The 27,700-nt window shown below is 34.1% G+C and overlaps 1 protein-coding gene across 1 annotated transcript in view; it reads left to right on the top strand.

The window, feature by feature from the left end:
• COL24A1 (collagen type XXIV alpha 1 chain) overlaps positions 1–27,700 on the top strand; it is a 250,825-nt gene that overhangs the window by 177,026 nt on the left and 46,099 nt on the right. The window contains exons 39-48 of the mRNA XM_081145974.1: positions 2,004–2,057; positions 3,899–4,006; positions 6,956–7,009; positions 7,266–7,319; positions 9,053–9,109; positions 11,226–11,279; positions 19,096–19,149; positions 19,261–19,314; positions 25,123–25,176; positions 26,323–26,430. Coding sequence (XP_081002100.1) covers positions 2,004–2,057; positions 3,899–4,006; positions 6,956–7,009; positions 7,266–7,319; positions 9,053–9,109; positions 11,226–11,279; positions 19,096–19,149; positions 19,261–19,314; positions 25,123–25,176; positions 26,323–26,430 — 651 coding nt within the window. The remainder of the gene's footprint in view (positions 1–2,003; positions 2,058–3,898; positions 4,007–6,955; positions 7,010–7,265; positions 7,320–9,052; positions 9,110–11,225; positions 11,280–19,095; positions 19,150–19,260; positions 19,315–25,122; positions 25,177–26,322; positions 26,431–27,700) is intronic.

Genomic DNA, 27,700 nt, shown 5'->3' with positions numbered 1-27,700 from the left:
AAACAAGAAACAGAAAATAACAAGTTCTCTTTTGAGGGTGCTAAAAATGTTCTAAGATTGATTGTGGCGATGGTTGCAGAACTCTGAATATACTAAAAACCATTGAATTTTACACTTTATATGGATACATAATATGGCACACTAATTATATTTCAATAAAGTAGTTAAAAATAGATGTGATGTGCTACTTCTGAGACAATACAGCTACTCAAGCAAAGCTTTAAATAATCAGTAGGAAATCCCAACTCCTGCCTCTATTTTATGAGTAGGTTGAACATTGAGTCAACTATTCTCTTTCAATGTCACATTTACATAAAAGCATTCTCATTTTTGTAATTATTGAAGAAAGCCATTAAAACATGCACATTGTAGAAAATGTTGCTATTTTTCTAGCCTGCCCTGCAATCCTCTAAATACACAAAAGGGTTGCAGTCATGTTAACTTTTAAAAGGCAACATTTTGCAAAATATTACTTAAGTATTTCAGAACAGGCACTAAAATGAACCAACCTAATATCAGTGGAAGCTTAATAACCCCTCCAAAAAAGGAAAAAGAAAAGCAACCTATCTTTGAAGAGAGAAAAAAGTGAACAAAAGAACCAGGGAAGACCTTTCTCATAATAATGAAAGATGAAAATGTAATACAGAATACAGGCAGCCTCTTTTCTCACACATAATGAATTCTTCAAATATGTGCAAAAGGTTCAGAGTAGCTACATTATTGAGCTCTTTGGTATTAGTCTAGTTCTTTCTAAGCTTTACATGCATCATCTCATTTAATATTAGTAACCCTTTGAACAAGTAGTAGTATATGCCTTTTATATAACAGGAAACTGAGACCTTTAGAAGTTAAATTATCTATGGTCATATAGCTGTTAGGTGACAGAGCCAGAATATGAAACTGAAGCACTCACTTTTAAAAGCTCACACCATTAACCTCTGTGACCGTTGATCAGCCTCTTTTTAGAAGTTTATATTAGCCACAAAGAACTCAGGTTAACGCAACTATAATTTCAACCTCTGGATGCAGCTAGAACTACAGCAATAGAACTTAACGGCTTTGGCCTCTCAATCAGTGACTTTCTGAGGCTAGAAGAGCATTTGTTCAGGAGCGAAAGGCATGAGTCACTTCCTTAGGTATCTGTTTACTCGTTCAACAAATATTTATCAAGAGCCTACATAGCACAGTGGTAAACCACAATTTATTTCTTGTCTACATCATTTTTGCAGTTTGCCAAGCTTTGGGACAAGTTTGAGATTTCCGTTTTCATTTCCAACTGATGCAAGGAATGCTGTGATTAATTATTAGCCATTTTAGGGCTCGCAACCTGGCTTCCTGTGGATCTTATTTAAGCCTAACCATTGCTGACCTGCAAATTCACATGACTTCTAAAATGTTTTACTTTTTACTAAACGTAAAAGTGTATGTTGAACTTTTAGTCTACTTTTCTCTAAACAAAGTAGATTGAAATGAAAATATTATTTTAAACAGTTTAATATGACTACCTCCTTTCCCTGTGTATTTCCCTCCCTTTTCACCATACAGATCAAAGAATATCTCTTTAGTCCTCTACTCCAATGAAATTTTGAGTTCCCCTTGACCATGATTAGATATGTTTTGTAACCCTATACATTCAACAAGATGTCGAACCCACGGTACCTCATAGAAATACTGAAATGGATGCATTTGGATTTACTTTATATTCTCGCTAATCAGAATGGGTATACTGAAACCAAGCAATTTTCTTCCTCTAATAAATAAATTACTGTTTAATTTTGTCTATCTTGGCCAGTCTGTATATGTCAGTTTTACTCACTAGTAACAGCTGTGCCTCTAAGTCATCATGACCTCTTTTTAAATGATTATACAAACATAATATTGTGAAAAAGTAACTTCGTTTTTACTTAGTTTTCAATTCCGTGATTATGTAATATAAGTATTTAAACATTCCATCTGGTACTTTTTTTTAACAATTTATTTACTTTTTTATATTAAATATTCAGGGACCCGAAGGAATTGTGGGAATTCCAGGACAAAGAGGTCATGCAGGAAAAAAGGTAATTTTTTTTTTTTAACATCATTTTATACTGGTTTTCTTTCCTCTGATGTGCCCAGAGCCCCATAGAATGCTGTGGTGTTTTTATTTGCACTATATATAAAGCAATAAAGACTATAAATTTACCTTAAAAAGGGATATTTGTATAAATTAATATTTAATTCCTCTTAGGAGTACTTATTACCTTAATTATTTGAAGGCAAATTTTCCACTTTGTAATTTCTAAAGAGATCTTTGCCTTTCCTCCTCCTGTTTGCCAGAAATTCTTTAGTAGACTATAAGCCAGAAAAGAGAATAAAGGAAAATACTATACCATTTGTCCCATTAGTAACAGCTTCAGTAAAATGTCTAAGAGAAAGGAATATGATTAGAATTATATCTGGGTTATTAATGTATGTGTGTGTTTTCATTGAAAAGGTTAATAATTGATTTTATTTTTTTTCTTGTATTAACTAAGAAAAACAAATCAAGAATGTTTTATTTGCTCCTGTTATATTTTATTTAAAAAGTGACATATTTGTAAAACTTTAGTATACCATAGCTGAAAATTCATCTTTATTTGGGTTCAATAATTTATTCAAGTATTGGTGAGACATCGCAATGATTCTTCCATTGTACTACATCAGTTCTAAACATTTTTACTATAATTAACTTCAAATCTCATTATATTCTAGTTCCCAAAGTCCAATTTTATCATTTCTGCTAATATACACCTAGTCCATCTTTCTCATAATTTGGGGGCAATATAAGGGTAATAAAAGATAAAGAAAAATGAATTAGGTGAATTTTAGAGCCATTCTTTCTCATAAATAGTAAAGTCTCTTTTCAGCATACATAATTTTATGCCTAAAATCAACATTAGTCGTGGGACAGTGCAGGTCCTTAGAACAACCTTTACCCTTGGGAAAGCCTGTAAATTATTATGAATACTAAAAATTTTCTCACTATGATCCCAGTTGTCCTTTGTTTGTACTTGAATATCAGTAATAGAACAGGTTGGTTCCCACATTCATAAAGTGAGTTATATCACTTAATGTTGTTTAAGAGGAGCTATATTTTGGTGCTAGAGAATGATCAGTCAGCCCAATGGAAAACAGAAGATAACAGTTTTTAGAAGGATGTAAAATGATACAGCACTGTTGCAGATGCTTTTGAATATGTGTTATTGATTTTGAGAGAGAGGAAGGGAAAGGATAGAAAGATAGAAACATCACTGACGGGCCACCTCCTGCAGCCCTTCCTGGGATCGAGCCCGCAGCCCAGGCCTGTGCCCTGATGGGGATCGAACCGTGACCTCTTGGTTCCTAGGTTGGCACTCAACCACTGAGCCACACTGGCCGGGTGAAACTGGTACAGATTTTTAAAGGCCAACTCCAAACCAGTGAGTGATGGTCCTCAATATACTGTACAGAACTGTGAACTAAAGCCTTTTTGCATTAAACAGATCTTTGTGGTGTTGGTTCTCTGCAGCAACAGGCTTCTCAATAGGGCCTATATTTTCTCATGATAATAAATACATACATACACAAGTTTCAAAATAAAAAACTTGGTTATTTGTAACTCAGCATGAGCACCAGGTCTCCCCTGCTTGTGTGACCAAAATAATTTTTTAAGTTCTTTTTCTAAAATGACTTTTAATTATATTTTTAAGATAACCTATTTTGTGATGGTATGTTATCATTGGTGGTGGTCCGTAGTACTATAAGTTAAGGCAAAGTTACTATTTATAGAATTTCGCTTGCAGAATATCATCTGGAGTCATTTAGGTATATGATATAGTTAATTAATCTAAGTATAAATTTGTTGTTCCTTACTTTTTCCTCTTATTAATGACATCCACAGGGTGATAAAGGACAAATAGGATCCATAGGAGAAATTGGAAGCAGAGGCGCTCCTGGGCAGATTGGGGAAAGTGGTCCTAAAGGTGCCAGAGGAACCAGAGGTGCTGTGGTTAGTATTTGATTTGTTTCCAGAACTAAGTTCACTGTGGATGGAAAAGAAATGTATCCATGTCCTTAAAGCTTTGCTCCTTGATTAATTTTACAGAAAAAGCAATAGTTCCATTGAAAATAATCTACCTCCTTGGGATGTGGAGAATTGTAAGCATTCCACAGTACTTAAAATGGCTTAGTGGTTTCTGGACATGAAAAAGGAAAGGGAAAAAAACTTAAAATGGAAATAAAATATGAAATGAAGTTTAAAAATATCAGATTATAACTCTTAACCTAAGTAGGAAAGTTTATATGCCTTGCACTTAATATCAAGATTTAACGTCTATATAAAACTGCTGTCATGGCTGACAAATTGCTTTGAAAATTAGGTTTACTCAAAAATGGGTTTTCTTTATATGCTGGGACTCCGTGAGCTTACCTAGAGATAGTTTTTCTAACTACTGTGATAAATCTCCATAATGTGTAATAATATTTAACCTTTTGCATGAACTTTACACAATGTTGGAAACAAGGGTAGCATGATACTTCTGAGCCTGTAGTAGCAAATTTATGTTGCTAATGCACTGGGACCTGTTCAAAAAGTCACAGCATGAGAGATGCAGGCTACTTAAGAGGTAATCCAGCCCAGTCTTTTCACTGTTTCATAAGCTTATTTACAAAATGGATGTGTATTTCCCACACTCCATTTAAATGTCACAAATGCTATACTTTTCACCAAGGCCTTCTGGAGAACATTGCATAATTCATCTGTTTGAGGAAGGTTTGCATCAGGCTCATTTAAGTATTCCATCCCTTACTGCCATCTAACTACTCCAGGCCTCTTTTCCTTACTCTTTTTTTTGAATTACTAATATATTTCTATCTTTGACTTATGCATTCAAAAACATTATATAATGTTAACTTTTAATAAACATAAGAGTTATTTTTCAGAGAGTATCACCTTTAAAGTATGCTTCTACTTTGATTTTCTCTATAAAGGATATTCACTTTTTGAATTTTGGCGCATTCTCAAACTACCTTCCCAAGAGGTTTCTACAAATTTGCACTTTTATCACCAATACTTCAGGTTAATCCTTTCAATGTTTGACAGTTTAAGTAAAATATTGTATTTTTTTCTATTTACTTTTCCCTGATTGCAGCTAAGTAATTTGTATTTTTTTCTCTAGACGTTGCCTATTCATATGCACTATACATGTTTTTCTGTTAGGTTACTGTCTTTTTCTTACTGATTTGCAATAGCTGCTTGTGTATTTTAGATATATTTTATTAAATATGCTGCAAAATATATTACGAATATATTTCCCTTTCTGTCATTTACCTTTTAATACTGTTTATTGTATCTTTTGATGTATAGAAGATTTTAATTATCACGTAGTCCTATTTGTCAGTCTTTTCCTGTACAGTTCTAGGTTTTATTTGATTTGTTATAAACACCTTCCCGACCTAAAGTATATACAAATATTCTTCCATATCCTTCTTGTAATACTTTTATAGCTTTATTTTTACCCTTGACTCTTTAAAGCATATGGAGTTTATTTTTGCTATGATATTAATTATAAAGGTCTAATTTTCTTTTGTTCAAATTGATAGCCAAATGTCTCAACACCATTTAATAAGCAAGCAGTCAGTTTCCCACTTTTCTGAAATGCTACCCTTTTCCATAAACTAAACTCTCATATATTCATTAGTCTGCTTTTATTCTTTCTATTTCTCTCAATCATTACTCCATTTGGAGGTCAATACCACATTATTAAAATTATTAAACTATTACAGCATCTTTTGTGATCTGTAAGGGCAAATACTCCATAACTCATTTTTCTGAAAAGTTTGATTTCCTCCTTCATGTAAACTTTAAAATCAGCTCAAGTTCCTTCAATATTGAATCTTTCAATAGAAAAACACCATGTATATTTTCATTACTCGTATCTTCTTATACTGTATGCCCTTCAGTAATAGTTTGTTATTTTATCTCTGTTCTTATACCTTTCTTGTTAGGTTATTGTTAGTTTCTTATGGATTTTATTATTTTTAATGTAATACTTTTATTACATCTTATTGGTGCTATGTAAGAAATCTATTTTTACATTTTGATTTTATATTCACTCTAATTAATTTAAGTGATTCTCTTGGGCTTTTTAAGTAAATACTCATATCACTTCCTCTTATTTATTATCCTATTACATTGATAAGAACTTCCGATTAGTGTAATATTTGGCTAGTCACATACCCATTCTGTGACTTAATTTTACTAATCTCCTATTTATTTTGAGACTCAAATAAGAGAGTTGATGTGGAAACTTTTTAATATAAAAGCTAGGACATTTTTTGGATCATTATTTTTACTTTTTTTTTTTTTTTAGTTGTCTGAGCTATCTTTTCAGTAGTTTAAAAGCATTTATTGATTAGCCTTTAATTTATGTGGTTTACTCATTTGTAAAATATTGATAATAAGAGGAATCATAGGGTGATTATTGCACACAGTTTTTAACCATTTCTATTTTAACAACTTTGACCAGAGGTAAAACTGTTCATCAAAACATCTGAAACTGTCAATGAATTCTGAGTTCCCCGATCCCATTGTGACAGTATCAAAAACTAGCAGACTTCAATCTCTAATATTCAGTGAAGCGCATCTACCAAAATTTAACAAATACTAACTACATTTCCAAGAATTTGCTAGAAACCTATAGGATTCTGACAGCTGGAAGCATTTCTCTTAATATGATTAAGGATGTTTATACCTGAAGTAAGCCAAAGAGACATTTTCTGTGGGACTTTTGTGACTCAGAAGAAAAATAAGGTAAAAGTTAGAGTGTGACTTTTTGTTTTCCCATTTCAGATTAGGTAGAATTTTGTACCGTGAAAAATCTAAATTTTAAATTGGAATACAAGTTTAATGATTTAAACAATTCTCTATTTTCTTTCTAATATTTACTTTGTTTTTTAGGGACATTTAGGATTAATGGGACCTGATGGAGAACCAGGAATTCCAGGATATAGAGTAAGCAATTCTCATTGAAAATAATAAAGTATGTATTTGCATAAAAACATTTATATAAAGATGTTATCCCAAATATACAAATTAAGATGAAATCCCCTTGATAAACCTTTTTAACATATTAAGCCTCATCCCCCTATAGTGTGAATCCTATTTTTCTTTCAAAATAATGCAATATCTAATGGCGTGGCCCTGATGGTATTAGATAGAGCATGTACAAATGATATCAAGAATGTCTACTCTCTTGTTCTTTCCTTAGGGCCATCAAGGTCAACCAGGACTTTCTGGGTTGCCGGGACCCAAAGGAGAAAAGGTGTGTGTATGTGTATATTGACTTTTTAATCCTAAAGTTAAACATTGAATTCACGTGTTCTTTCTGAAAGTATGCATGGAGACAGTTTCAAAGAATAAAAGAAACCCTTCTCAATTTGAGAAGTATTGCAAATTCTAGAAAAAAAATAAAGAAATAACAAGGGGTGAAAATTTCAATAAATCGTTAAAATGTCTTCCATAGATTATTTCAAGATTGAAGTGAAATAATACACGTTAAAGTATTTGCAATCTGTAAAGCTTTGTAAAATTAATATTAAGTTCTTATTGAAAGAGATTGGGAGACATTGGATTAAAAGACTAACCATAGTACCTTTATAGTAAAATGTTTTATGAGTTAAGAATTTGTAACATCATTGGAAACCTTACACTGAGAAAATTCTTAAGCTACTTTTTATGTAATTAAAGCAGATTGACACTTTCATGGAGAACCACATATGAATTACAGCTGTGTATAAAATATCATATGCTAAATTTTGTAGGTAAAAGTTTTCTATTTTAAAAAGACAAAACCAGATTGTATATTTCTTAACATGTTATAAAATAATAGGCTGTATATTTTGAGGGTTTTTTATTTTAGATTTTATTTTGTTTAAAATATTACAGATGTCCCTTTTTCTCCCCAATGACCCATTCCACCCCATTCCTTCCCCCTCCCCAGTCCCTCTCCCCACCATTGTTCATGTCCTTGGGTTGTGCATATATGCATATAAATTCTTTGGTGACTCTCTCCCCCTCCACCCGCCCACCCTCCTCCATCCCCCTGACATTCATCAGTCTCATCTATGCTTTCGTGTCATTGAATCTATTCTGTTCATCAGTTTTTTAAGTACTTTAGATTCCACGTATAAGCGAGATCATGTGATGTTTGTTTTTCGATGCCTGGCTTATTTCACTTAGCATAATATTCTCCAGGTCCATCCATACTGTCCCAAAGGGTACAAGATTCTTCTTCTTTACAGCCGCATAGTATTCCATGGTGTAAATGTCCCACAGCTTTTTTATCCACTCATCTACTGATGGGCACTTGGGCTGTTTCCAGATCTTAGCTATTGTAAACTAGCTAATTGTGCTGCTCTGAACATCGGGGTACATATATTCATTCTGATTAATGTTTCAGGATTCTTAGGATACATTCCTAGGAGTGGAATCACTGGGTTAAAAGGCAGCTTCATTTCTAATTTTTTGAGGAACCTCCATACTGTTTTCCATAGTGGCTGCACCAGTCTGCATTCCCACCGGCACTGTACTAGGGTTCCCCTTTCTCCACACCCTCGCCAGCACATGTCATTTGTTGATTTGTTGATGGCAGCCATTCTGGCAGGTGTGAAGTGATACCTCATTGTGCTTTTAATTTGCATCTCTCTGATGATTAGCGACATTGAGCATTTTTTCATGTGTCTCTTGGGCATCCATATGTCCTCTTTGGAGAAGTGTCTATTCAGGTCCTTTGCCCATTTCTTAATTGGGTTGTTTGTCTTCCTCTTGCTGAGTACTATGAGTTCTTTGTACACTTTGGAAATTAGCCCCTTATCAGATACATCCTTGGCAAATATGTTTTCCCAGACCATGGGGTTCCTTTGTATTTTGAGGCTGTTTTCTTTTGCTGTGCAGAAGCTTTTTAGTTTGATGTAGTCCCATATGTTTATTTTTTCTTTTGTTTCTCTTGAGGGTTATTTTATTAACTCCTTTTATAAATCATTATCTTCATTATAGGGTTATCCAGGAGAAGACAACACAGTCCTAGGACCTCCTGGGTCTCGAGGTGAACCAGTAGGTCTTTTTCTAAAATTATTTTGATGTCTCAAGATAAAATGCAATTACTATAATAGATTCACAACATCAATTACATCTTTTCAAAGAGTTTAATTTTGTTAGTTTTATAACATGATTTTTATAGAGGAGCAGTATTTGTAGCCACATAATCTAAATATTTGAAATCTATTTATATCCAGGCCAAGATCCTTAGTATAATATATAAATTTAGTACAGTCACTTTCTAAATCTAACTTTCAGGATTAAATGCATGGTAATGTCTTTTATAGAGGTTATTTTAAAATTACATTCTGTAGACATTTTAGGGGAGATATTTCTTTAATCATCAAATTCTGATTTATTTGTGAAGTGTTTTTCAAAAATCTGATTTGTACCCTTTTTTAATAGTAGTTTACACACAGCAAATGATTTCAAGACTCATCTAACCAGTTATTAGAACTAATACTTTTTAAAAGATTGTGATCTATAGTCTCCTAAGAGCATTTTAAGGGCTAACTGTAACCACGGTTTTTGAAAAGTAGCTATTGTAGAAAATTAAATGAGTAAAATAAGAATGCTTAGTTGACAGAAATATAATTGGTTAAATTTTTTGTTTTTCACATGATATCATGTAGGATAACAGAATCCTAAAGCAGACGGATCAGAATATGTAGTCATTCCTGGTATTTTGAAGTGACTCTTTGAAGGTGGTTGAAAGTTATACACTGTTGTAGAAATGGACAGGAAAGTTTCTAGAAATTTTCTGAATAAATCAAGCCATCTCATATACCTACAGGCAAACTTATTTTTAAGAATATATAAGATTCTTTATTTAAATATTTTCTAGGCTCTCTAAACCTCTGAAAGGGAAAAATATGGAAATAATGTAAAAATTCAAAAGCAAATGGAATAGTATGGGCAAATGGAAAATAGTAGTACTTCTTTTCCCCAGATTCAGGCATGCCAGGATCAAAGAATGTCATTGAAATTTAATAAATATATTAAAAGTCTAACATAACAATGATAACTTTAGTAGACATGGGACAGATGGGAAGATTAAACAATATTCTAAATAACTAAAGCAGAGTCAGAAATCATTGTTTTTACACTATATCTATTATGTTTATTATCCACAAAGGAATAAGTTAAAATTTATCAATTAATGGTTCATAATAAATTTTATGGTTTTCCCAAATGATTTCAACCTGAGGTGTTTTTGTTTTGTTTTGTTTTTTTCAGAAAAGTAGGTCCTGGTATGTGACAGTTTATTTTTTCAAGTGCATTTTAGACTAGATCACTTGAACAGCTTATAATATGAAAAAATTTTTGTATTATAAATGTTTAGAAAAGTTAGAAGTGTGAGTTTATTACATTAGTTTTTACTTTAAGGATTAAAATTATTAAGTGCAGTGTTTATTAGGTTAATTTATGTCTTAAAATTTTTTAATTTCACAGATTAGAGAATAAACAATAAAATTAATTATTAAGAACAGTAAAATAAAATTATCTATTAGATACTTTTAAAAGATCATTGAATATAATTTTTTCTAATTAGTGAAATTAAGTGGCTGAGTGGTCCTGCTTAAATCTTTTTCAATCATCTTAACATTAAGTAAGAATGCAAGTAATTTTGACATCATGTGTAGCATAATTAATTCATCTGAATATTTATATTTTTCATAGTCTAATACCACTTATGTAAATTAAATACTATTTGGAAAATTCTTTTTTAAAATGTTATTGAATTTATTGGGGTGACATTGGTTAATAAAATTATATAGGCTTCAGGTGTACCATTCTATAATACATCATCTGTATCTTTTATTGGATATTCACCACCCCAAGTCAAGTCTCCTGTCAACATTTCTGAAAATTTATATTTAATTGTACTCCATATCTTTAATATTTTTCCTAGCAGAATCATGAGAACCTCTTTAAATAATTCATTGCTTATGAAATTCTTTGTATCACTGAGATTCAATCCTTTGAAATTACCTAATGGAACTTAATAAATTTATTACAAATTTGGTTTTAGATTTTTAGAAAAAATATTCCACACTAACAGTATCATCTGCATTTTAAAAATTTTGGATCCAGTTGTGACATTTGTTGTTTTTGCATGTGATCTCTGTAGGGTCCAATGGGGGAACAAGGAGAGAGAGGAGAGCCTGGAGCAGAGGGATATAAGGTAATTACTGCAAATCTCACGCCTTGCTTCTGAGTTTCAATAGGGTCCTCTGTCGTTCTGCTCAGTTTCAAGTGAAAATAAGCATCACTGAGATAAATAATAGTTTCCTATGCTTTTGCTCTTGGAAGAAGGCTAGCTTTGTGCTTTCTGTTCCTTCTTCTAGAATTATCTTCTCCTCCCATTGGTGCTTTTTTCTCATCTTTCAGATGTCAGCTGAAATGTTACTTCCCGAGAGGCCTTCTCTAACTGCCCTTTCTATCCATCACTTTGTATCATATTACTTGATTTTCCTTCATGACATTTAATCTATAATATCTTATTTTACACATTTGATTTTGTTTCTTGTCTGTCTTCCACCACCAAAATGTAGGATCCATGAGAATAAGACTGTCTTTTTCATTATTATATCTCCAATTTTTAGAACGCAAAGTTCCTGGTGTATAGTAGGAATTCAATAAAGAGTTGTCAGATGTGGAATCTAATGAACAAAATAAACTGATAAACAAAATATATCTGGAGACATAGAAGCATGGAACAAACTGAGGGATCTCAGAGGGAAGGTGGGGGTGGGTGGGTGGAGAGAGATTAATCAAAGAACTTACATGCTTATATGCATAACCCATGGACACAGACAATAGTGTGGAGAAGGCCTGGGGGAAGGGATGCTGGGTGGAGGGATCAATGGGGGATAAAAAGGGGACATCTGTAATACTTTCAACAATAAGGATAAATTTAAAAAAAAAAAGTTGTCAGATGGATGGATGAATGTCATTATGTTCTCAAGCCTTATGTCAATTCTTACCCTCATCCATTCATAGAAGGACTTTATTAAACCAGCTTCATCAGCCAAAATTAGACTATGTGTAGAATTTATTCAGTGTAATTTTTTATTAGCACAGTTGTTTTGAGGATTTTCTGTATTCCTGCCTTATAGCTCTTCCATTTCCGTCTACAATGTCAGTTGCTAAACAAAATCTGCTCTCTTTTTACACTTCCAGTCTTATTTCTTTGCTCACAATGTTCTCTGTTTGTTCACAATATTATTTAATCTTTACTTACATAAATCCTATCTACTTTTATAATCTAGTTCAAACTCCCTTTTCCCTTGACAGCAATCTCTCCCTCTTCTGTAATCCTATAATATTTATTATTTATAGAAGTCATTCAACACAAATATTTTACAATCTTCTATTGATAATTTTTTGCTAATTTTTTTCATGTGTAGGTATTTTAGCTTTCCAGTTTTGAATATGACTTCTTTTTTTCTTGTACAATGTCTTGTTCTAAGCCTGTAAATAATAGTATACCATATACACATAAAACAACCCATTTTTAATAATGAATTGATGGGCTATTTGATCCAACATACCCCTCTTTCATGTAAATGTTTGTGATCTAATCTGTGTCAACATAAGAAACATTCATACCCATAGAGAATTTCTGTGAGTTTATTTGAGCCAAACTGATAACAATTGCTGGAAGCAAAATCTCAATGGATTGAGAAAATGCTCCAGAGAATGGCAGTTTTGCACCTTATTTTTATACATTACAATCAAAAGAGAAGATGTAAGTAGGTTACATTAAATCCATTGATGATAAATTAGAGAGGTGGGAGAAAGCAAAGTGGGGAAACCTCTGGGTTGGATAAAAAAAAATGATAGGCACATACTTCTTTTACATAGGTGGGTATAGGATAGTGAACAGTCAACAATTAACTCAGTAACAGTGAGGGGATTTGTAGTCTTTGCAGAGCAGTGCCTATGCTCTGAAGGGGTCCAGAAAAAGGAAATGACTTTGAGATTTCAAAGGTATGTTATCATAGAGGCAAAAAGACAACAGACAGGCTTACTTAAGGTGAAAGTTGACCTTTGTCAGGGAAGATTTCTAGCCTAGGATGTGACTTCCCACCATAAACTGCTTTTAGTTTAAAAGTTTTAATTTCAGATCTTCCTTTGTGGTTACTTTAGGTCTCTGAGTTTATAAGGCCACCATACCGGCCTATTGTGAGCTTGTTAGGTTTAGTATGTGGACTGAAGTGAAGACTTAAAGAGCCAGATTGAATGGGCCGCTAGTAGGTAGATAACTGATTGATAAACAGACTTTCTCAAGCCTGAAATCTGAAAAATCAACTTTTACTTCCTCAAACTCTCTTTGAAGCTCTAAATGTTTGTAAAATTGTTATGGTGACCATCTTCTGTTTCCAATTTACATAATATTTGTATCTACAAATGTTTCCTAATTCAATGAATTCAGTGGGTTTACTTAAAATTAGTTTTTCTTTGGGTGTGGCGCCAACTCACTGCTTCCAGCATAATTTGAGAAGCTTATTAAACTTCCTAAGTCTTTTCTGTGACTGCTCCACACATTTTCAGGAAAATCAGGTTCTTGCACTATCTTCCTATGGCTTCTACCACCTACAAACCATTAAGTAGTTAAATCAGCATATTTACTGGCAAATAGTTTACTGTTCTGTTGGAAGAAGAAAAGAGTGTCTTCTCTGGCTAGGAGAAGAGAAACCCTGGCCCCCATTTTCTGGACAGTCATATATTCTTCAGAAATACTTCATCGGAGGAAAACTTTTCCCTAAATCCACTTTGGAATTTATTTCTCTTTTCTCACTCCACAAATACTCCTGATGAAGTTTTCAATTGTGGATGTTTCATATGCAGGTTCAACCCCCATCTTTCTTTCTGTTTTGTTCTATGCTAGTCTGTCTTATTCTGTGTAGGCTTTAGGGATCATTTTACCATTTGTTGATGGCTCTATTCTAAATACCCACCTCGTGCCAGACCACACTAATTTTATTGCTTAGAAATATCAAAGTCGTGAATATTCACACTTGTTTTCTGCCAAGTTTTCCCAAGCATGAGTTTGACTCACATAGGGGGATTATGCTTTATTTAGAGTCAGATTATTCTGATGTAGCCTCAGGTTATATTTTTAAATATTTGCTTTTTTAAAATTTAGAATAGGTTTTTATTAAAATTATTGGGGTGACATTAATTAATAAGATCATACAAGTTTCAAGTGTGCAATTTTATGATATGTTATCTGTACATTGCATTGTGTGCCCACCACCCAAAGTCAAATTATCTTCCACCACCATATATTTGTCTCCCTTTATCCCTTCTTACTCCTGCACCCCCTTCCCTCTGGTCACCACCATACTGTTGTCTGTGTCTATGAGTTTTCAGTTTTATATCCCACATATGAGTGAAATCATATGGTTCTTAGCTTTTTCTAACTGACTTATTTCACTTAGCATAGTATTCTCAAGGTCCATCCATGTTGTCTCAAATGGCAGCACTTCATCTTTTCATGGCAGAGCAGTATTTCATTGTATATATGCACCACATCTTCTTTATCAGTTCTCTATCAAAGGACACTTTGGTTGTCTCCATGTCTTGGCACCCATGAATAATGCAGCAATGAACATAGGGGTGCATATATCTTTACAAATAAATGTTTTCAAGTTTTGGGGTAGATACCCAGAAGAGAGATTACTGCATCATATGGTAACTCTATTCTTAATTTTTTGAGGAACTGCCATATTGTTTGTTTTCCATAGTGTCTGTACGAGTCTGCATTCCCACCAGCAATGAATGAGGGTTTCTTTTTCTCCACAACCTCCCCAACACTTGTTACTACCTGTCTTGTTGATAATAGCCATTTTAACAGGTATGAAGTGATATCTCATTCTAGTTTTGATTTGCATTTCCCTAATAGCTAGTGAAGTTGAACGTTTTTTTATATACCTGTTTGCCATTTGTATGTCTTCTTGGGAGAGGTGTCCAGTTCCTCTGCCCATTTTTTAATTGGATTGTTTGTTTGTTTGGTGTTAAGTTGTATGAGTTCTTTATATATTTTGTATATCAACTCCTTGTTAGAACTGCTGTTTGCAAATATCATCAGACGTTCAGTTGGTTGCCTTTTTGTTCTGTTGGCAGTTTCCTTTGCTGTGCAAAAGCTTTTTAGTTTGATATAATCCCATTTATTTATTTTTACCTTTACTTCCTTTGCCTTTGGGGTCAAATTCATAAAATCTTCTCTAAGACCAAGGTCTATGAGTTTAATACCTATGTTTTTTCCTATATAATTCATTGTTTCAGATCTTTTTTTTTAATATGGCTTTATTGATTTCAGAGAGAGGAGGGAAAGGGAGAGAGAGATAGAAACATCAATGATGAGAGAGTTATTGATCCGTTGCCTCTTGCATGCCCCCCACTGTGGGTTTCCAGCCTGCATCCTGGGCATGTGCCCTGACTGGGAATTGAACCTCAATCTCTTGGACCATAGGTTGACGCTCAGCTGCTGAGCCACACAGGCCAGGCCATTGTTTCAGATCTTATATTTAGGTCTTTGTTCCATTTTGAATTAATTTTTGTACGTGGGAACAAACTGTAGTCTAGTTTCATTCTTTTGCATGTGGCTTTCCAATTTTCCCAACACTATTTATTCAAGAGACTTTCTTTTCTCTATTGTGTGATTTTGGCTCCTTTGTCAAAAAATATTTGCCTGTATACATGTGGTTTTATTTCTGGTATATCAGTTCTCTTCCATTGGTCTAGGTGTCTGTTTTTCTGCAAGTACCATGCTGTTTTGATTATCATAGCTCTGTAGTATAATTTGAAGTCAGGTAGTGCAATACTTCTAGCTTCATTCTTCTTTCTCAGGGTTGCTTTGGCTATTCAGGGTCTTTTGTAGTTCCAAACAAATCTGATGATTTTTTTTTTGGTTCTATTTCTTTAAAAAACGACATTGGGATTTTGATGGGGATTGCATTAAATCTGTATCTTGCTTTGGGTAATATGGCCATTTTTAACTACATTGATTCTTCTAACCTATGAACATGGAATATTTTCCCATTTCATTGTGTCTTTTCTATCTCTTTAAATAATGCTTTGCAGTTTTCAGTATACAGGTCCTTCAAATTCTTTGTTAAATTTATTCTTAGGTGTTTTATTCATTGGGTTGCAATTGCAAAAGGGATTGTTTTTTTACACTTATTTTCTGAAATTTCATTATTAGTATACAGGAAAGCAGTGGATTTTGTACATTGATTTTTGTATCCTGCAACTTTACTGTATTTGTTTATTGTTTTTGATAGTTTTTTGGTGACGTCTTTAGGGTTTTCTAGATACAGAATCATGTCATCTGCAAAAAGTGACACTTTTATTTCTTCGTTTCCACTTTGGATGCCTTTTATTTCTTTTTATTGCCTGATTGCTCTGGCTAGGACTTCCAGAACTATGTTGATTAAGAGTGGTGAGAATGGGCACCCATGTCTTGTTTCTGATTTTAAAGGAAAAGCTTTCAGTTTTTCACCATTGAATATGATATTGGCTGAGAGTTTGTCATAGATGGCCTTTATTATGTTGAGGTAATTTTTTTCTATGCCCATTTTGTTGAGTGTTTTAATCGTAAATGGATGTTGTATCTTATCAGGTGGCTTTTTTTTTTGCATCTATTGATAAGATCATATTATTTTTTCTTTTATTTTGTTAATGTGTATTATATTAATGGATTTGCATATCTTGAACCATCCGCGTGCCCTTGGAATGGACCCCACTTGATCATGATGTGTTGTTTTTTTTAATGTATTACTATATTTGATTTGTTAGTGTTTTGTTTAGGAGTTTTGCATCTGTATTCGCCACTTTGCCCTACTTCAGTTTAGGCTTTCAGTATTTTTTTGCCCAAATTATTTTGATAGTTTCCTAACCAGACTCCCTACCCCTAATTGTAGCCCTCTCAAATCCATCTTCTACTTAGCGTGTCTGTCAAATGAATCTTCATTTCTTTCCCTATGCTATTCTCTCTGCCTGGAACACTCATCCTTCAAGATTCAGTTTATCATCACTTCCTTTATAAAATCCTCTCCAGGCTCCCCTTAGCCATCCAACTGCTCCCACATAATATCATCAGGTAAAATTAATCACTTCCCATAACTTTGCCTACATTAACTTTATAATAATATTTACTTCAACATACTTAATTTTCACCATTGCAGAAAAAAAAAGTCTTTGTCAACATTTATTAGAATGGAAAAGACCAGAAGAATTGTAGTGAAACTCCTAGAAGCAAGTTTGTTTTGGTTGAGACTTGTATCCAGACTTCTCAAAGCCAAGAGAGACAGTTGGCTATTCTGTGTGCTCGTTCTAAAAGCTCTGTGTAAAACTACAGACAAGAGGGGTGGCAAAGCCATAACTGGTCATCATTGTTCTGAGTTTTATAGTTGGCTCTTATGCTCACTCTCACTTTACTCTGTAACTCCAGCTTTTTATTCATCACTTCTCTCCTGAGTCCTGTTTGGTAAGTGATCTATGACAGTCATATTTATTTGTACCAGGCTCCCTCTTGATTGCCCTGATTCTGTTATTTGCGGATTCTGCTCATGTTTTACTGGTAAGGGTCATGTGTTATAATGGTTTCCTCTTTAGTTATGGCCATGTGCTATAGAAAGCTTTCCAAACTAGCCTTTCTCTCTTGCCACTGTTTATGCCCTTAAACAGGATTCAGTTCCTTTATCAGGAAGTTGAATCTTAAAACCATAAACATTTGCCTCACAGAATATAAACAAGAAGGCTTCAATTGATCTTTCTATGAGAATAAATATTGTTAGCCTATGTATGCAGTCTCTTCTCCTAGCCCAGAAAAAGGAGATAAGCCTGATAATTGTCTTTCTATGGCATTTTTTTCCTCTAATAAACACAAAGTAGGAAGAAATAAATCTGAAGTGAAGAGGACAGTAGGGAATGGGATAGAAAAGATTACATGCAGAATTCTTCATGTGTAACTCTCACCTGAAATGGCCCAGGGTTGTTGCTAGTTTCTGTTTGCACACTTGGAAAGGGAAATGTGGTAGGTCAGCATTCCTTCTTAGGGGAACTTGGAGGATGGCAGATTGCTGAAGGCCAGTCACTTGACGTGTATAGGCGTTATAGACAGTAATGACTCCCAGTTTTCAACCCAGTAAGTCTACCCAAAAAGCTATGAATTTAGTTTATAAAAATGGGGACCATAACACACTTCCGCAGTGGGAAAAGGTTGAAAACAGAAATTTGTTCTCAAACTCTTTGTTCCTTTGATTATTTGCTATATTGTTTTCCTGAGCCTGCCATAACAAATGACCACAAACAGAGTGGCTTAAAACAACATAAATTAATTTTATTACAGTTCTAGAGACCTGAAATTGGAAATCAAGATGTCAGCAGGGCCATACTCCCTCCCCAAGCCCTAGAATACAATCCTTCCCAGCCTTTCCCTGTTTCTGGTGGCTGAGTGTTCCTTGTGTTCCTTGTGTTCCTTGTGTTCCTTGTGGCTGCATCACTCCAGTTCTACCTCTGTCTTTGGCCCTCTCCTTTGTTGTTTCTCTCTCTTTGTTTCTCTGTGTCTCTCTCTCTCTCTCACTGTGTTTATTTATAAGGATACTCGTCAGTGGATTTAGGCCCACATGGATAATCCAGGATAATCTCCTTTTAAGGTCCTAATTTAACAGTATCTGCAAAGACCCTTTTTCTAAATGTGAACACATTCACAAATCCTGGGGATTAGGATACAGACATCTTTTGGCGGGCCACCATTCAACCCATTACATCCATCTCCATGGTAAAACAAAACAACAAAACTGTACACTCTCAGTCACTATAATATCCAGTGGCCATTATGTTCCATATTATTTCCAAGAGAGAATCACAATCTCTATGATATTTAAATTGAATTTTAAAACATTTGCTACCATTTGAAATGATTCTACCATAGTCTCTAAGTCACATGTCTCTGTTTATTGTAATAATATAATCTTTTCTTTTCCTAGGGTCATGTGGGTATACCAGGACCAAGAGGTGCCACTGGACAACAAGGGCCTCCAGTACGTTTTGAAAGCATTCTTTGTAATTCTGGCATTGAAAAAATAATAATGTTAATATATCTTATTTAGGCTCTCTTTCATGCCTGATTTCTGTTTTGGTTCCTATTAAAGGGTGAGCCAGGTGACCCAGGTGAACACGGACTAAAAGGAGAGAGAGGATCTGAAGTAAGTTGAAATTGTTTAAAGCGATTTGAAATTTATTGTTGGCTTGAGAAAGCAGAGGGGCAGGGACTGGCTGTTCATTGTAATTTGATGATGATTCATCCTTCCAGGGCAAGGATCACTGTAGGGCTTTGAACAGGGTGTTTGTCAGTAATTATATTGAAACATGATTATTGATTAATTTATGTGTTTTGACTTCTGTCCACATTTTTCCTTTACCAGCTGCCTACTCTGGCTTTGTGAAAATTGCCTCAGGTTGTCCCAACTAATTCTCTCTCCTTGGGATTTCAAGCAGAAATACCATAAGCCTTAAAGCCAGCATTGCAGAGTGAAGGCACAACAGTCACACCTGTTCTGTTTTGGTAGGAATCTAGGAGCATCGTGTGAGACACACTCGTGATTGGTTTAACACACTTTTTTTCCATAAGGCAAATCAATTATTTGTTATCAAGCAAAGCAAAAATCTGGTGGACTGAATTTAGCCGTCTCTTTCCCTGCACTGATAGACATTGCCTCAACCATGGAGAACAACTGGCTGTGTACTTTGTACCATCAGGCCCTTGCTGCCCTGCTTTTCGTGGCATTCTGATTTTAAATTCTTAAGAAAATGTACTGTATTTTAATAATAAATTGGGGGAGAATAGATAAAAAGTAATGAATTTGAGACCATGTTTCTCCTAACATTTAAAGCATCCTTCACCCATACTTGTGCTTCCCGTTTGTGGGAGTAATTAAGCTGGGTTGAATCTGGTACTTCATAGGTGTTCACTCACCTGGAAGCTGTTTTGAATAGTCTTGGCATCTACCTAGTAACCCCCAGTCAAGTTTCATAGTAAATAAAAACTAATAAATAATACATAAAAATATCCCATTGAAGGCAAGTCTTAACAAGAAAAAAATAGAGAAAGAAGGCATTTGTCTCAGTCACTTAAAATTTTTAATACCCAAAAAGGTGAAAGTGAAAAAAGCTGTGAACCTAGAACACTGCTACTGCTTTCACACAATTTCCTATATTTGCATTATGTGCCTAAGGATGCAAAGGCATTCCCAAGGTTTGATTCTGAAATTGCTAACCTTTAACAGTTAATACTTTTATATTCTTGATGCTTTCTTTTTTCTTTTTGATATATATCAGGAAGAAGAATTTTTTTTTTTTATGTTTATTAGTATCCGTTAATATTAGGCCAATGAAAATCAAATATTCTTACTAGACAACTGCACCTCCAGCTGACATGGTCAGTTCTTCCTGGATATCAGAGCTGAAAGTTGCTGAGGAACCATGGTTTAAATTCTGTGTAATCCAGGGGAACTAATTATTTCCTCCTTTGGGCAATGTTTTCATGCAGTCCAAGGTTGCATTAAAAAGCCTCTTAGAATTTAAAGTAGTAATAATTCTTACAAGAATAATCATTGATTTTGTATTATTTATTTAAGGACACCTTCATTGGCCAAGTGGATCCTGTCCATTGCTGTCATCTTGTTTTTGCAAACCTTTCAGTTGCTTTTTTTAGATTTGGAAATGGCCTTTTTAATTCACGTGAACAACCCGCTCATTTTTCAGAGGAAGAAATTTAAGTTCCAGGGAGATTATGAGTTGCTTAATATCATAGAACTAGTTACCAACAGACCCAACACTAGAAACTTTATTTCCTGACTCATATTATTATATAAAAGCCTCTATTACTTTGAAATCATTTATAAATTAAGTAAAATGTGATGAATTTTACGTAACCAACTAATTCATTCATTGGGTTCTCAGACATGAGACTGTGAACAACTATAAAGAAAAAGTTAGAGCAAGTCAAAACCAACTGCAGAACACACTACATATTTTAAAAGACTTGTAATGCAAATGTAGTGAACCATCTTATAACGGCTTTCAAAGACTTAAATTCAAGCCAAAATCTTATTTTCCTCATAAAACAAAATTCCAGATTTTAGTGAATTGAAATTTCTTGGTTAAAAAAAGAAAAAAGAGAGAGAGAAAGATTTTAATCCTTGTCTAACTCACTAAACTTATGTTGGCATTTTAAAACTACCCTCTAACAAAGTTAGAATTAGCAGTATCAAGATAACTGTTCAGCTTCATTTAAATAAATAAAAACGGCAAACAAACTAGGGTTTAGACTATAGTGTCACATTTAAAAATGTCTATTATCCAGAGTCAGATTACCTTCTGCAGTGGTCTATGAACTGGTACAATCCCAATAACAGAAAGCTGTTTTAAATGGATTTGATTTCAAATGGACCATTCTGTTTTTCAAAGCACCATTTTTCATGTACTCTGCAGACTATATATAAAACTCATTTGCCTTTCCTATTATAAGAACAGAAAAGTCTGTTGAGTTATGAGGTACTTATATTTAAATAAAATAATACAAGTAAGTTAAGTGTGAAAGTAACATAGATACTCGTAGCTTTATTATATTTGAATTCTGGGCATTGAAGAGTGACTTATTTTTCCTTCTAATGATACCAACTCAATTAATCATCTACTAATATCTTATATGACAACATATTTTTTTTGTCTTTGGCTCAATCTGTAATTTCTTACTGAACAGACCACCTCTGTGTAGGATTAATGTTTAGTAATGGTTGGCTTTTAATTTTGTTTTAAGACTATCCAACAATTCCAACTTTGAGATTTTGTTTTAAATGCACAAATTTTAGAAAAGTACCAAAGTTCTATACTTTGTTGATCTTTGTCTATTTAAAACCATTGTTAAGACTGTGGTTTTTCTAGCTTACCTACTTCCTTTTAATTATGGTGATAATGATTATAATAAGGAAATCGTTCCTAAATTGAACATATAAAAAGACCAGAAACTGTAGTTTTGTTGTGTTTGTTAAACACAAAAAGTGTTTAACATATAACAAATTGAGATATAACAATTGAGATATTTTGCCACAGTTGTCCAATTAAAAGTAAGAAAATACACTTTAAAAGTAATTTTATAATCTTACATTAGCGTTATTCTGTTAGAAGCTGCTTCCTGTTGCTCATCCAAGTCTGAATAACATTCTAGTTTTCATGATGATAGACTCATATATGTAGATTTTAGTGCACAATATTTAACTCTTCTGAAATAATCTCCAACCAACGTAATGGTCATTCCAAAATGTAATCAATTTGTGATGATATGTGAATCTCTTTAATTTATTTTATTTGAATGTTTGGAATAAGACACATACATGTGTAGCATATCTGAACCTTAAGCCATAAATTTAAGTATACTAAAAATATAACTTTATGTTCCTTATAACAGAACTTAACATTTGTTCTGAATGCCTATCCTACCTGGTGGTAGAAACCTAGTTGGTGGGAACCTAGTCAATTGACAGCCTTTAACTCCATCCACTCAAATATTCTGCATTTGATTTTGAGTTTCCCTGCTCGCTCTCTTGTCGAGTTTGCAGGTACACTCTGGGTGGCAGTGGTGGGGAAGAGGAATGGGAGGTGAGTCTGGTCTTCAATCACCATATATTTACACCAGAATCCACTGAAACTCACATCATCCTTGTGGCTCCCAGTTGCCATCGCCCTGCCATGTTGGCATGTACCTTGGCCCTCCTGGCAGAAGTTCTCTGATGCACGTTCGCACGTACAGCTGCTTTCTTGTCTCAGGTGCAAAGTCTCCTTAGATGGGCTTCTAAGGGGCACATGCTTCTGTTCTTGGTCACATGGAAATGATATCCTGCTCCCTACACTATGCTGGGTGCTTGTGGGGTTCAGACTCTCTCAAGCCAGTTGGCCTAGACCTCTCAGGCAGAAATGTCTGCTCTATTGTTGACACTCAGTGCAGCTTATGTGACTTCTCAATGAGAATGGTAGTCTCTCTGGCCATCATCTCTGTGCCCAAATCCCCAAACTTATCTGTGGGTATTGTTGTTTCTACCCACCCTGAGTCTGAAAGGACAGAGTGGGGTAAAGGGTTCTTCTCAGAGATATACATGTCAGTATTTAACAGTGTTGCTTCTCTTCTTTCTCCAACTTGAAAATCTTTATAACCCCTTAGATAAGAAAACTTCTCTTTTACATTAATATAATTCTTCTAAATCTGTTCGTTATGGCATCAATTTTATGACTTGAATCCTCTATAACTTTGGTTTTTAATACCCAAAGATAGACCTTTAATATTTAAAATTAGGCTTTTGTACTTAAATAAATATTCTTCTCAAACTGTTACCTGTCGTGACCTTCAGAGGACTATTTTGAAATTCATAAGCTAGGGAAAAGTCTATTTTGAAAAATAAAAATCTAGAACAGATCTATCACTTTGCATAAAAAGAAATACTGTGAAGGAAAAAACACATTGGTTAATGTATTTGAATGATATCATGCTTCATATACTATTTAAGTATATAAGTATTTAACTATTTAAGTAAATAGCACTCTGTAGTGCTATTTAAATTAGCTGAAATCAGAATTTTTTTAATATTTAAAAATCTTCATTTACTTACTTTACTTCTTTATTATGTTCTGAAAGATATATGCTATAATATGTATATCATAGGGATCACATGTTGCAGAAACTTCAGCTAAGCCGAGGTTACCAACTATCACATTTTGGGGTTTCTTACTGTTAGAAAAACTTTACATTAGTACCTTTTTAAGACAAGTGAAATAGTTTTCAAAGTTTGAAGTAGACCTCTTGATCCATGTATCTCTCCATTATCAAATTCTAAAAGTTAGATTTTTATCTCATATAAAATGTTTTTGCTCTGTGACTAGATATACTATTTCTTCTTAAAATGTTTAAGCTCATTTTCAGAAGATGTAATATCTTATACAATTACTTATTATTATTATTTTTAATATATCTTTATTGATTTCAGAGAGGAAGGGAGAGGGAGAGAGATGGAAACATCAGTGATGAGAGAGAGTCATTGATCAGCTGCCTCCTGCACGCCCCCAACTGGGAATCAAGCCCGAAACCCAGGCATGTGCCCTCACCGGGAATCGGTTATTGTTGTCAGTTTGAATCTTTGGCAGTTTACCCTCTGATTTGAAGAACTTATCCCATTTTGGTGGAATTATCCTGTTTGTGAGAAGTTTTGATGACTTCTGAGAAATGTTTGTGGTAATGATCATAGGCTTCTTTTTTTTTTTTTTTTTTGTGAACTAGGTCACTCTTTTCCACATTTAAAAAATAATAATTTTAGGATATCATCAGAATAATGGCATGATTTGCAAGGGTAAAGTTTCTAACTATCCTGGCAGACCAGTTGCTGCTGAATCAATTAGGATTTAAAACATCTCACACATGGAAAAACAAATAGTTCGTGGGAAATAAATATATTTTCTTTAATTCACAAGTATTCTCTCTGTGCTTCCAGAAAGCACATTTTAGGAGTATTGAGTCATGTCTGTTACTACTCTGTAAGGGCCTGGTGATCAGAGATTTTGACTTTGCATTCCCAGCACATGACAAAGTCCCTGGTACAAAATGCTCAATAAATGTTTACTGCAGAATTAATTAAGTACTTAGTCACTTTCAATAGGGAAACAATAGTCCTGTCTGAAAGTTATTTATTAAATAATCTATTCAGTTCCCTCTTAGATTTAAGATTAAAATTTTTAAACCATGAATTTGAGGTAGGTGGAAATTCATAAATTATTTGGTCAAATTCTCCCAGTTGGGGTTGAAGAAAATGAATCCCAGGAAATTTAAAAGGCAGTCCCAATGATATACAACTAGTTAGTGGTAGTTCTTGCTGTAGTGTAGCATCCAGGTCTTAGGGTTCTTTTCTGTGCCTTCAGTTTAATTAAATGTGTTACAATGCATTGGCAACTGTGATTTACATTTTCAGGGCCCTCGGGGGAAGAAAGGAGCTCCTGGTCCTTCTGGGAAACCTGGGATTTCTGTAAGTAGCAAGTCTTTTGTATCCTTCTTCCTTTCTTAATAGAATTGGCAACTTTAGCAAGCAGAAAAGTCTGGGGCCAATTATGACAAGTGTTGGATAAATTAGATTTTCTTCAAGAAGAATTTTAAGCCCTTGCTGGAACACAGAGGAAACAAAATATGACCGTTAACTCAAAACCACGTTTGCTGTTTAAATGTAAATCTCCGTAATTGAAGGATGCTGTTTTCCAGTGTCTTGGAACCCTCTCTGTGGACTCATGCTACTCTCTGATGGTGAACCACTAAAAAATAGGGAACTTGGAATCTATGACTAAGTGGTGACAAAGGTCAGAGATCTTCAAGCATGAATAGAAAGACATGAGCTGGATTTTAGTTAAAGGACTCAATGGCTCATTTTCCTGGTAAACAGAATAGAAAGCCTTAGAAAAAAATTTTTAAACTCTTTCATCACAGAACAAAAATTAATTTTACCTTAGCCATCAGTTTCCTCCTCTGACGAGGCAAATATGTGTTGACTGCCTTATTAGCCAAGATTTCCTGCTGGCCTTCCCTAGCCATGGGCTAGAGTACTGCTTTGGGTGTGGCCTGTGTTGGTTCAAAAATGGAGAGAAAATAGACATAAATTGTAACACATTCAGATCAGAGATTCGTACAGATAAAATCCAGTTTCCCAAGAGTAGGGAATTGTTCAGACCTTTACTCAGTCATGTAATTATCTAATTCGAAGTGGCAACAAAAAGAGCCATAATTTGTTTCTTAGGAAAATAATGTAATACAAGGTTTTGTAGATAGTGAACGGCAGCCTATATCCTAAGCTTACAGGTGACATAGCCAATCTTTTCTCTATAGCTGGATAAAGCGTGGGCCGGCACACTGAGAAATACCAGAGAATTAGGCTAAAACTGAAAAGGATGCACAGTAAACTGCTGATTAGCTTGGCATTTTGTTTAGGGAACTTTTAAAGATGGTGACCTGATCTGTTGAATCCAAATAGTAAATCATTAAGGAATCCAAGAAACAGGAAAATTTATCCAGGGACAGGGTATTAAAAATGTAAGCACCCCTCCCCTCATAAATAGAAAGGTATTTGTTATTTAATCATCTGTACATTGTCTCTCTGTAATCCGAGTAATTTTTAATTACCAAGGGACTTCCAGGCCTACCTGGGCCAAAGGGCCAGCAAGGATACCACGGAACAGATGGCATTTCAGGAAACCCTGGAAAAGTTGGGCTCCCAGGAAAACAGGGACGTCCTGTGAGTAGACTAAATATTTCTTTGCCTTTTATTCTTTATGCTTAGTGTCTCATTGCTAGACCTTGGTATTCCGGCTGTCCTTCTTAGCTTTGACATTGGCTCAGATTAAGCCACTCATTTATTTAATAGTTATTTTGGATTTGTGTTGATGATTTCCAGAGTGTCAATGGGTACATTCATTTGGATATTTTATATCAAATAGCACATATTTTTTATTTTACCCATTTAAAATCTTGTAAATAGGGACCATAAGGAAGGGAAGTTTTAGGGGCTATGTTTTCAGTTCATCAGAAATCACCTTTGGAACATTCCCTCCTCGGCGGTACCTAAAGGCAGGTTCTGCCAAAAATTACTTTCCCTTTTACAGCCTCAACTGCTTTACTGTACAAAAATTGTGTGAATATTTTCTTTCATTTTATCTGGTGGTGATGCAATGATATAGATTCTCTCTTATTTTTCTATAAAACTTCTATCTTATGTCATCAGAAATTTAAAAAACCATATTTTATCTTCATTTGGCCATTTCTCCTTTCCTTCCCTCATATCATCATAATCAAGATATTTTTATTATTCCATGTTTTCTTCATTCAAAATAGAATAATTAACTACATTTTTTAAAATCCTCACCCAAGGAAACATTAATATGAGAGAAATGTTAATCAGTTGCCTCTCATACGCACCCCAACCAGGAGTCAAACCTGTAACTTCTTGGCATGTAGGGTGATACTCCAACCAACTGAGCACCTGGCCAGGGCAATTAACCACATATTTTTCAAGAACCCAGGAAAGTTTACCCTTGTATGTTTCTGTTATCTGTGTATGTCTATCTGTTTTTCTCTTCTTAAATAATAAATTAATCCTAGTTTATCATATGTAGCATGATGCTGTATCTAAACCCAAACCCAAATTACTATTCTTCATTCACTATGATGAGTTATCTCATTTAAAAAACAACTATGAAACTATGATGTAATCAACTTATTTTATTTTAGAAATAAATATCTGCCTAGATTCTATCTGAAAAGGTGAGTGTTATTAAAGAGTCTTAACATGGTTTCTGTTTATTTAGAGGCAAAATGTCAAACATCAGAGCATCAGGTTAGGGCCCAGAAAACTTTGACAGCCAGGCTAATGTTTTTAATAAAAATAGCTGTAGAATTATGCTATTAACATCAGTCTGGTTAAAAGAGGGCTTTCATTTGAGATCTTGATCTTAAAAGGAGCTCAAATCTTTAAAATAAGTTAATAAATTAATAAATAATAAGCAAAT

Source organism: Miniopterus schreibersii (assembly GCF_964146895.1).
Source record: "Miniopterus schreibersii genome assembly, chromosome: 8".
NCBI classification, from domain to species: domain Eukaryota; kingdom Metazoa; phylum Chordata; class Mammalia; order Chiroptera; family Miniopteridae; genus Miniopterus; species Miniopterus schreibersii.
Note: the sequence above shows the minus strand (reverse complement) of the source record. Positions and strands in the feature narration are given on the sequence as shown.